This window comes from Cyprinodon variegatus, unplaced genomic scaffold, assembly GCF_000732505.1.
Source record: "Cyprinodon variegatus isolate N-32 unplaced genomic scaffold, C_variegatus-1.0 Scaffold594, whole genome shotgun sequence".
Lineage (NCBI taxonomy): Eukaryota > Metazoa > Chordata > Actinopteri > Cyprinodontiformes > Cyprinodontidae > Cyprinodon > Cyprinodon variegatus.
In genome coordinates, this window is record NW_015151047.1 from 193,791 (window position 1) to 206,067 (window position 12,277).

Below are 12,277 nucleotides of genomic sequence, written 5' to 3' on the forward strand. Positions count from 1 at the left end.
TTAGTGAAAGTAATGTTTTTGTAATGAAGGTCATCATGTGATTATGATATAATGGGTAGCAGGGTAAAATTAACATGGATATTTTTTTTTTTTTGTAATGTGGTTTCAGTGGTGAAAAGTCAGACAAATCAGTAACTCAAATCTTAAAGTCTTCCAGGGTTTGGGGTTCAAACAGAGGTGTCACAGGAGAAGAGACCAATAGAAAGGCGCAGAAAGGAGAGAAACTCTTCATCTTTGTTTTTCTTTGTCTCTGAGGAAATTATGGATAAACTGCTAATGTAATTGCTTGTATTTGATTATTGATTGTGAGAATGAGATGGATGTTTTGTTCTGTGTTTTTTTTTTATTTGGAGCTCAGGTAATCATTTTTTCAACCCTGTGGTGGACCTCAAACACTAAGACATACTGTAGGGGAATGTTTTTTTTTGCTTGTCCTCTCTTGAGATGGGTCTGGTGAAAGACACAGAGTCTGTAGTGGAGCTCTGGCGATAGGTGGAATTTAGATCCACTGGTGGGCAGATGCATAATGTATTTTAACTGAAGTGGGTACACCTGCAGAAAGCTAGCCTATACACATTTGAGATTATTTAGTTTTCCTTTATAAGCTTAATTCAAAGGAAAAGCCAGCAAAGAATGAGCAATGGATCATTATCTATATCTACAAGTAATACATTTGCGAGTTAATCAGTAAAAAATAAAAATAGTAATTTTTGTTGCGATCGCTAAGTCCGGGATTGGCCATTTTTGCCAAAATATAGTAACACCTCGCAGTGACATCACAGTGCGGTAAGCCTAGCACCATTCTTCCTGCTTTACAAGAAAAATCAATGCGAGCTACTCGACACCCCTGCAATCAACAACTATTATTAAAGATTTCTAGAGCACTTCACCATTGAAATTCCCGAGAGCTATAGTAAAACTCACAATGCCCACGTGCATGGCAGTTGGATGTTGTAATACATCGGGTAAAAGTGAGAAAGAAAAATGTGTTATTCACCTTTCCAATTCATGATGATCCTAGGATGGGTTCGTCGTTGGATTACCGGATTTGATTTGCCATCGAACTTCTGACCAGAGAAAAAAACACCTAAAAACACTTAGAAGAAGAATGTTTTCAAGATGAGTTGGATAATAGCGCGTTGTGAAAAACACCAGATACAGCATTTGGACTTGCTCAACAGCTGATACCGCACCGTGACGTCACAAACCAGTAGGTGGCAGTAGTGTTCTTTGACAAATCATGGATGTCTCCCGTAAAGCACATTCAAATGAAAGTAACTCTTAATTAATGACACTTATCCTTTATTGAAGAGCATGTTATAATTTCATATTTAAAGTACTTTCAGAAGTTTGAATTCTGAATATGACTTTTCCTTTAAAAAAGATGACAAATGGTTTTAGGCCCTCAAAATGTTTTAAAACTGTTTGTCCCTCCAAAATAAAAATAAAAAGTTAGAAATATGGTAAAGCAGCGATACCATGTTGTAAAAACAAGGGCAGAATGTAATATTGGGTATTCTAGGGATTTGTCGCATATTTCTTTGTTTGATTTAAGACTAAACTTATGTTAATGACATATAATTTCATAGGATTTTTAAGAATCAAAAGTTGTTTTTTCTTATGTTAGCAATCACTCTCATTTAGTATGAGCAGGATACCCAGCAACTTCAGGTGTACTTCTGGCACAGGTGATTTTTTTTTCCTTTTGCAATCTCTTTTCCTTTATTTTTTTTCTTTAGAAAAGTTTCTAAGTCTGCACACAAAGCTAAAAGCAAGAATAAAAATTGTTTTATCTTAAAGATCCCCCCTAATATTGAGGCAGAATTGTTTTGCTACTTCAAATATTTCATTATATAGAAAGTAACGATAAGAGACAACTTTTTAGATGATATACACTTTCCATGCATTACAGCACACATAACAAAGTAAATGTATATTAAGGCAATTCAAAATAAATCAAATTATATATTTATATAACTTCTGATTTATACTTTGCTTTTAATCTATATGTTTGAAGGAAAAGTACTTAACATGTAATTACCAGTACAGAACCACTTGACCAGAGGCACAATACTGCGCATGATTACAATAAATAAACAAGGAAAAGCCATATATATAATGTTTATGGGAGAACCATTGAAACCGAGTAAGTCAACAATACCATACAGAAGTGTAAAAGAAAGAAGTTCAAGATCTAGTGGGGAAAAAGTGCAAAAATGTAGGATCCCAAGTAGGATAAGACACAAATAGCTCTCAGATAAAATATGAACTTTAGTGATCAATGAGCTAAAGCTGCAGAATCATTCAGATTTCACTGCCAAGTTGATAAATGCTTGATTACACAGCGCCATCACTACTTATTGTAAGGAGAGCTTTTATGCTCTTAGCTATAATGATGGATACATTTAAACAGTATATAAAGAGAACAGGTCTTTTTCCTTTGTTCAAGTGCAAACATTATATTACGCTCAGAAACGACTATATAAACACTAGGACCTAAACTTGGTATATTTTTGCAGAGGTGTATTTTTAATCATAACCCCCTCACATTTTTTACTACCTTTTAATATAAGAAGAAATGTATGTTTTAGCCAGCAGACAATATAATGGACTCAATGGAAAATTCAGATGAAACCCAAAATGAATTCTTTAAACAATTCACATTCTCTCCCAGGTGTCATTGAAACCTGAAAAAAGTAATCAAAGAATTAGTCAAATCTCATATTAATAGTCCATTACATCAATGTCAAATCAGCTGTAAAATACCAAATTAAAAACATTATAATTAACAGAGTGGCAAACCTATTTTTAGGAATATTCTGTAAAGACATAAATCATTAACAATGAGTTTAAACACTCACTACGAGTGAGTGCTTAAGGTTTTTAAATGTCTATGTTTCTTCTAAAGCAATCAAAGGAAAAAAGCTTCTTTTCTGAGGTCAGGTATCCACAAACACTGAAAAAGCGGTTGCATCTTAAGTGTAGGTGTCTAATTATGCCCAGTCTGTAAAATCTAAAAAAAACCTCAATTGTTTCCTTATTCAGTTGTCCTGAATAAGGAAATATGTGTTTCCTTATTCCCTGTTTTCAGCTGATTCCACCTATCAGCAGAGATCTACTAGTAACAGTGTTTGCAGCCAGAGGCTTTTGGCCATCTCAGGCAGGTGATTAATCCAGATTTTTAACACCATTGGTGACCTCCAGGGGGTGCCATATGATAGTAAAACTCAGTTACTTTTGAGTGAGCTTGTAGCATTTCCCCTCACTTCCAGGCCACCTCATTAATGTTCACCTTGTCAGCAGGTGACTGAACTGCACTGTAGCACATTTCAGAAGGGTTGGAGAAATGACATCTGGGGCCTGTTTTACAAAGTAGATTTTCTAACAAATTTTTAGTTGTCTAAACTGAAATCAGGGAAACTCTGAGGTTTTTCATTTCACAAAGAGAGTTTACTCAACCTCTGTTTTTGTTACAGTAGTAAAATTCTCTCCAGAGCTCACCTGGTTGGAAACAGGTTTTACTCAGTAAACTCATAGTGTCCTCAGCTCTCCTTAGAACCAATCCCGTTTGTTTGATTCTCCCCTATGCACCCATGACCTAATCTGTCCTCACATTTGTAGCATCAACATCTTTAATACATAGTATTAAAAAAGCTGCACAGTCAGACAACCACTTATTTAGTGTGTAATGGAAAACATAAATAAAATGAGGAGGAAGAGCATGAGATGATGCACAGGGCCTACCTGTTTGAATAATGTTTTTATACTTTATCTACTTAACTTAAATATAACATATGGATACACTACTATTCAACCAGTAAACTAGTTTCCCCCCTGTAATGTTATGGTGATTAGAACAGACTTTGGCAGGCCGTTAAGGTGCTTATTAGTTAGTCTGAATAGGTATTTCTGATATCTGAAATACTTTTTTCTTTTTGTTTTAATTTTTAAACAAAATGACATTGTTTATACCTTAATAAAATTCTCACTAGTACAATTTTTTTATTTTTTTTTTACTTTCTGAAATTCAGTTTCTGCCTTAAAAAATGTAATTTAGAAAATCTGTTATCACAGTTCTGTCTATGAATGTGATTTTGAGCGGGAAGAATCCTATTTTAGTGAGAAGAGTGCTTTTAATAAATATTAAAAGGGCCTGCCATAGATACATTTTATAAAATTATGCATTAACTCGAGCAGAAACCTTCTCCCGCACCATCGCCCTCTCTTTTGCACTTTCCCCAATTTGTTTTTTTTCATATCATTAAACTCTCTCGTTCTAGTGGTGTGAAATAGTCACTTCCTCTTGCCTGTTGTCATGGTGACTCGTCAAATCAGGGCTGCACTGATAATGGCTTTTCATATGGTAATGCACGTGTTCAACTCTGAATGGACCTACTCAGAGTTGATTAAACTAACACAGCAGCTTTTATGGGAATGAAAACTCAGAGTTTCCAACCTTAGGCTAGATCAATTCAGAGTTAAGGATCTTAGTCTGAGTTTATTAAACCTGCTTTGTGAAACAGACCACTTACCTTTTGCCATGAATCCTGAATATCCTGGGGTTCTGAGTGTTTTGCTCCTGTGTGTCTTTTGATTCCTTGTCATTGTGTTTCATTGTGTGCCTCAAACTAAAACCGGATCACCAACACACACCACTTTCAGTCCCAGTGTTTTTGTTTTCCCCGTGCTTATTTTTTAAGTTGACCAACATTACTAACCTGGAGGCCTATCATATGTTGACCAGAGAATGCATCAAAAACAAACAGAAATAAAAAATAACAACTGCCTATTAGTGTCTTTCCAGCCTTAGTGGGATGTCACGAACAAGTACTTTTCACATCACTACACTAAAGAAAAAAAAACGAAAGAAAATCAGAAAGCAACTAGGTATGTAGCTCCTGGTTGTGATGTGTGAAAGTGGGCTTTTTTGCTCGCCTGTATGTACACGGGTGAATGTGTTTGGGATATCAACGTTTTATTTCTTGTGCTTGCTTTTGTTTTCTATGCTCTGTCTGCAGAAATCCTTTTTCAAGTTTTAAACACGCCTCATATCATTGTGACAGTTTGCAACTATCTGTGTTGTGAGCGTTTGTGCTGTCAGTCAAACCTCTGAATGAGACGTGCAAAGCCTGAGCATTCACTTTTCCATCTTTGTGTATATGCTGCAGTGAAAATCCACTAACACGCTGATTAACTACACAAATTCTTCAAAAAGCAATGTAAAGTCGCAACAGAGAGAAAAATGTATTTTTTTGGTTCGTTTTTTGGGTTTGTTTGATTGTTTTTTTCAGTATAAAAGATCTTTAAAAAGAAAAAAAAATCTAGTTCCAGAAATGCATGTGCTATGTGCATGCCACACCGTGGGTTAAAAGTCATCTTCAGGACAGAAAAGAAAAAGCACATTAAATAATTCAGAGAGATAAGAAAAAAAGATATATAAATAGATAGATGTTTTTAAAAAATAAAAAAAAGCAATGTTTCTTTTTTCTTCTATTTTTGAAAACAAAAAAGGCAAAAAATAAAAAAAAATTGACAATGAAAACAGAAGAGACTTTGGTAAATGTCAAAGTCTTGTTTCTTTTCTTTATTTTCATGGGTTGAGACACATTGCATTCAAGTTCAGGACACCGCAAAAAAAAAAAAGAAAAAACTGTTTTCATGAAAAAAAGAGAGAAAATAACAGTTCAGATGACGGTGTATTCTCCTTTCTATTCATGTAAGGATCAGGGGGTGCAGAAGCTAGCCAAATCTGTTGATGTTCTCGTTCTAACTGGCTGTTTGACCTTTGATCCTTCACTCACATCCTCTTTATTTTCTCCCTCTCTAACTCTTGTCTCTCTCACGCTCTAACCTTTCTCACTCTCGGCCAGTCTCACCGCTATTTCTACCAGTGCATTTTGTAATTCCAAACAGATCTCTTCCTAAAGAATAAAATCCAGAGAGAATGCACATGACTTTGTCTTTTTTCTGCAGTCGTATTTTACTTTATATATTTAGCTGAAATGATTTTCTGTTTGACAAAGGCAGCTGTTTTCAGGGTGTGCTGCGTTCAGGATGAACAAAGCGAGGTTTATGTTTAGGAACATTTGGAAGTCATATTGTCAGGAATATTCCAGCTGCAGGTAGCTAATCAAATTCTGAAATTCACTGATATTTCATTTATAAATCATCTAATCTGCTTATATAAACATATATCTTAAAGGTATAGAGGACAATATTTTATTTCCAGGTGATCATCAAAACAAGTGGTCCTCCTAATTGTCAATCATTTTGGTGATACAGTATGTTTACCTAAGGCTGTCCTACACGCTCGCCAACAGTTAGGTATCCTTTTCTGCAAATGCAAACCTTTAAGCTGGTTTTACATTTTATGATTTTTCTTCATCATTGCACACAGCTACAGCTTACACTGTACGACAAAACCAAGGGTTTAATAGTTCACAGCTGACGATGTATGTTCTCACACTGTGCGGCCTGACATTCTGATGCGATCTACCTGCTCACATTATATGTATAAAATCACATCAGACTGAGCTCCGAAGTGAGATGGTGATGCTCGGACTCGTCTGTCTGGAAGCCAAACGAGTAGAAGAGGAAAAAAACAGAAGTGTCGAGTCCTCCTGTTAAACATTAAGCTCACTAAAGTGAAACGCCCTGCCTTGGCAATTTGTACAATTTTGTGTGCTGAAAGCCATAAAAAGAAAAGGCAACGACATATTTGGACAAAGACATTGTTGCGCATGCGAACTGAGCGATTTACCCACGACCACCTTATGAAGGCCAACTGAATTTCAAACATGTTTGATTTTCTTCCAACCTTACAACTCAAGATTGGGAGCATGATCAGGCTGAAAGTTGGCCCGATCAAAAAAATTCTTGAACACAGAAGAATCCTGCAAAAAAAATCGTACAGTGTATGCCTGGATTTAGGCATATATGTGTGGTAAGCTACGGTTTCAACCAGTCATTGAAGCTCACCTTTCTCGCAACAGTTCTTTAAAAATGGTGGGGAGTCATAAGAGAAAAAGTGTCTACGAAGTGTATGAGAAGAAAAAAAAAGGCCTAAGAAGAAGGCAGATATATCCTAGAATGATTTGCGCGGAGAGCTCTCCTTGCAAAGCATTTTGGGATTTGCTGTCAAAGCGGCCCACTGTCGCCATAGGCTGTCGCTACACGACAATAACAAAGAAAGCGCAGGCATTGTGTGGAGGAGGAGTTACATGATCAATGGGGAGCAAAAAGTAGTGATCATCTGTCTGAACGGTAAGTTAACTGTGTTTTCTACAAAGTCCACTATATAGTCCCTGCTCAATATAGTGATTGAGGGATTAAGGGGTTAGGGCAGACGTTCAGACACAGTAAACTTGTATCAACAGCAACAGAGCGTGCACAAGGAGAAATTAGCCTTTTTTTTTGCTGTTGCAGGCATTTAATAGGTGTTCCCTCTTGAGAGCGGGTACAGGGTTGTGCATGTGCACATATTTTAAAGAAGGGTGGTATGAAAAAGCAGTCATGGTGACAACACAATTCCTTTTATTCTATATTTTAAGCAGGCACTGCTTATATCCATTACCTTCATAGACACCTTTCTGCTAACTTTGGAAAAGACAGACTGTATGGTATGGGCAGCATGTCACCTGGGCCCCTTTTCTGGGGATGACATCCACTAGATGTACAGATTTTTCCCTAGAGGTATTTTCCTCTTTGCATTAGGAGATGAAAATCCACTACAGTATGTGTTGCACCATTAGAAGTGCGTATTTGGCATTAACAGGATATGAGCATCTTTATAACCTTTCCAATCTTCAGAAGAATGAACTAAAATCCAGAAAGGATTCTAAAATATTTGCTTGTAAAATTAATCTGACTACAGATTACAAAGGAAACGTTGGAACAAGTGAACAATTTTTTTTGTTTTGTTCTTTTTATGATGCAGGTTTGCCTAATGCTATTGGTCTTCTGGACCCCACACAACAGATAGAACTCCCCTCTGGAGCACATGAAGATGTTTTTGTTAACAGAAAACCCCAATGTTGAGGTAAGAGTGAGTTATAATTAGACCTGTCAGATGCATACATTTATTATGTGAAATACTTATCCTATCTAAACACATCTTATTCCTTCCAAACATTCCTTGCTGGATCCCTTCTAAAATGCATCTCAATATGTTTAAGTTAAAGGACAGATTTTCTGCCATTGGAATTCTATGAATAACAGATTGTTGTAAGATATAAAAGTGATAAATCATATTTGCTGTTTGATAGTTTTTAATTACAGATGTACCTTGGATTCAATTCCATATCAGCCACAGTAAAGGCTAAGACCTGAACCACCACAGAGGGAGTGAATAAAACTGTAAGATCTGTGCATTACTATATTGGCCTTTGCTGTTCATATAGAGGTTAATGGTTAATTTAAGAAGAATGACTAGTAAGTCCTTAAATTCTGATGTTTTCAGTTAAGCTGTAGTCAGAAAACATGTATCTTTTGCTATCTGGGTATTTAGTCAATCTGCTGTTTGCTGAATCAATTAATCAGTGATCAAAATCATGGGTTGTCCCTGAACATCCGCCCTAACATAGCGCTATATAGGGGTTTCAGCATTTTATGAGTGTCCCAAAGTCTGGTGGGTGAGAAAGGAGTGGACATAAAATTTCCCACAATGCACCTTGAGAAGTAGTGATCATCCATGGTCACTAAACCAGCAGATATAACCCAGGCTGTGTCTGAACATCAATCCTAACCCTTAAATCCCTCAATCACTACATAGAGCAGGGACTATATAGTGGACTTCATAGTGAAATCAGTTAACTGTTTCTTATAGATGATCACTACTTATCATTTACCTGTTGGTCACGTAACTTTGCCTCCCTGTGTGTCATCGTTTATTATTTGTCGCCGCTGTCAGGCAGTGAGGTCGTAGGCGACAGCAGGCCACTGTAACAACAAATCCCATGATGCTTTGAGAGGAGAGCTGTCCTCGCAGGGTATGCAGGGATTTACCATCCATCCATCACCTCAGAACATATTCTGAATTCTCATTTATCCCACTTTAAATAACAGGGCCCAATAGCTTTTGTTTAAATACTGCTTGTAAGTTATCCATTAATGTCTGAGCTTGTCTTCTGTTCCTACATGGGCTATGCATAATTTCAACCTGGGGAGAAATACTCAGTGTTATGAACTGTGCCCAGTTTTAAGAATTTGAACTCATGATAAAATAAATGCTTCCACCTTAAATAAGAAATCTTCCTATAAAAGCAAATCCATTCCATGTAATCAGTGAAATAGGGCTACATTTCTACAATTTGATTCATATTGTGACAAAATATTCAACAGTGACTCTTTACACCATAATGGGTTGATTAGAAGGGAACATGGCCTGCCTCATGTTAATATGATGCTTACACATCCACAGGAATGACCAGACTCAACCAGATTTGTGTACGCAGACGGCGCTCCGGTTTCAACCAGAAGAATTAGCTCTCAGTAGGGGCCTCACAGCAGTCTGCATTCCTGCCCCCCTTCCCCCAAAACAAACACAGCTACTGGTGAATCCCTGCACAGCCAGCTACATATCATTTCCATTTATCACATACATTTACCCTAAGAAAATTAAAACTTTTATGATACAGATTTAAGTGCTCATTACGGTGACAGAAAGCATGCACCTCTAAACCATGTATTAGACGTAAAGGGCAACAAAACCTCCTCATTGTTTTCCAGCTTTTGGCCAGTCAATGGCTTTATGGCATCCTCCCCCCTTCATTCTTCAGGACTTCAGTCTCCTGAATTGTCCCTGCTTTTATTGTGCTAATCAGCATGGAAGGATGTTGAACTGTGGGGGGAGGAAGATAACTTCTCAGCACCCAATTAAGCAGAGTCCACCACTTTCACTAAATACAAAAAAAAAAAAAAAAAAAAAAAAAATCCCATGGACTATTTCAAATGTTTTTTAAGTGGTAAAAAGAACAAACGACAGGCTGTTTAATGAGATACAAAAAGTTTTAATAAATACTGAGGTAGTTGTATTCAATGACAATGTTACACTTGATCACATTTCTTCTGTTACGTCATGCAGACATTAACAAGTTCACATTAGGTTTGCTGTTTGGAAGCAGCAACAGAGTTGGGATGTTTTCATAAGTCCATGAACGGCAGCAATCGCCTCAATCCTTGTGACTTTGTGGAGTTCCGCCTGTTTTCAGCTGGAGTCACTATGAAGCAGAGAGTAACAGGAAGCGCAGCGCTCCAATCTGGATGGAGCAAAGCCCAAAGCTGGCCGGATCCCCTGCAGGCTCACGCTTTCCGAGCCGTGAAACTGGAGCAGGCGCACCTATAGTGAGCTTTCACATCTCCCAGTAGAAAAGTTTCAAAACAAACCCTCTTATGTGTTCAACACGCCGCTATGACGGTCTGTAGGGGGATGGGAGAAGAGCCCAGCTCACTGCTACAGTTTGTATAGTCCACCAGAACGGAGCTGACAATAACAGCGGTGCCATACTCCAGCTTTGCTTTCTTACAGGGCAGGAAGTCTGGTTCAGCGGTTGCTCTGCCTCGTCTTTTCCGCGTGTGTTGCGGAGGTCCGCTTGAGATGTTCTCCTCATTTTTCCCGCCGCTCTGCTCCTCCCATTCGGCGGCCAGGTGAGGAGGAGACGCGGGACCCTGGAGCTCCTGGGAGCCGCTAGAGTCTGTGGTGACCTCAGCCTCAGAGGGCCGCGGTTCTCCCTGCTCCTCCTCCATGTTTTCAGTCGACGTCTGCGCCGCGTGGTAAATGTCCCGAGCGGATTTCATGACAAGAGTCAAGAGGAGGCTGCGGTGCAGCCGGAGGCCCCCGCGCTGCGCGCGCGAGCTGTACAGTTTCCCCAAAGCCACCACCATGATCCTCTTGGCCTCGACGCTGACCTCCATCCCGCTGCTTGTTTTGAAAGTGGTCCCAGGAAGTAAAGCAATCACTTCAGGCATTCCTCTCTTTCTCCCCACTCGCAGACACAATACGGATTCCACACAGGACAGATACTTATAAGTTCTCCTACGTCACACTCACCGGGCGTCAGAGGCCAGAGCCCCGCCCATCGGCCCTGGAGCAGCTGTGATCTAACTTTAGTTTGTCTGAGAGCTCTTATAGTGTAAATAACAAGACACCAAGACCATAAAAAAAATAAATAAATAACTCAGATGTATAGATTATTTTTTCATCACCATAAAAATAAAAACATATAAGGTATATTTGAAACTAAACGGAGGTAAGAACCAATTGCCATTAAGTAGATATAGACTCATTTGTATTGGATTCAGATGAAAATTCAGATTACAGAAAACCTCAATTAATAAAGTCAAAGACACATTATGATAGACTTTAAAAATTGGTGATATAAATTAATATTAGAATATGCCTAACCTTAATTGTCCCAGAGTGGGGAAATCTGGGTTTATCAGTGGCAAAGCAAATCAGTAATGAAAAATAATATGCATAAAAGTGCATAAAATATGAAAAAATGCAAAAAACTAAAATATTTGTAAACAATAGAATGCACCGAAAAGGAAAAATATAAACAACACATATTTGAAAAAAATAAATGAATTTTCAAATTCATAGATGTTAGATACAAAATCACATTCATGTGTCCTGTGAATGTGGTTCTCTATGTGATTTTTATCTAGAAAATAATGATCAGATCTCTCAGTCCAAATTTTGTGTTTCAATTCCATTATGTTGGGATACAGCAGGTTATGTTTGACTTTAAAAGTTCCACTTGGAAGATTCAAAATCAGCTTTTTGATCTTTAGTGTTCTGAAATAGGTAATTTGTGACATTAATTTAAAATAAAAAATCAGAACTTGAAAAAAGTATAACGTTAACACTCAAAATTATAACGTTGTTTTTACATAATTATGACATTGTTTACATCTTATCTGGAGGGGCAGATACTACCATAATAAAATCAGAGGTAAAATGTTCAAATTAACATCTTTCTGACAGATTAGAAAAAATGTCCAATAGTTTTCGATTACAGATGTTTACTAACCAGATATGGATCATTTGATGTGTCTGTTTTTTTTTTTTTTTTTTTAATCTGTCATTCTCTTTAACAATGTAGTGGAGGTTATCCTATTAAAAACTTTATTTTCTGAAATGTCGTAAATGATAAGAGAGAGATAGGACTCTATTGATCTCACAGTGGAAAAATCCACTAGTGACATCAGCTCTAATAAACAACCGGAGGTGCAAAAGAAGGAAAAGGATCATCAAAGTGTAAACAGAGCGGATGCAGGT

General features: G+C 37.5%; 1 protein-coding gene across 1 annotated transcript; it reads right to left on the minus strand.

Moving 5' to 3' along the window:
• Positions 1 to 10,010: 10,010 nt before the first annotated feature.
• LOC107096034 (immediate early response gene 2 protein-like) lies at positions 10,011 to 10,998 on the minus strand. Its single transcript, XM_015392488.1, has one exon. The coding sequence runs from the start codon at positions 10,963 to 10,965 to the stop codon at positions 10,396 to 10,398; it is 570 nt and encodes a 189-aa protein (XP_015247974.1). The 5' UTR covers positions 10,966 to 10,998; the 3' UTR covers positions 10,011 to 10,395.
• Positions 10,999 to 12,277: the final 1,279 nt, after the last annotated feature.

What these genes read in the sequence shown, in the direction of transcription:
- LOC107096034 (XM_015392488.1), bottom strand. Translation starts at nt 10,965, where the DNA reads ATGCCTGAAGTGATTGCTTTACTTCCTGGGACCACTTTCAAAACAAGC.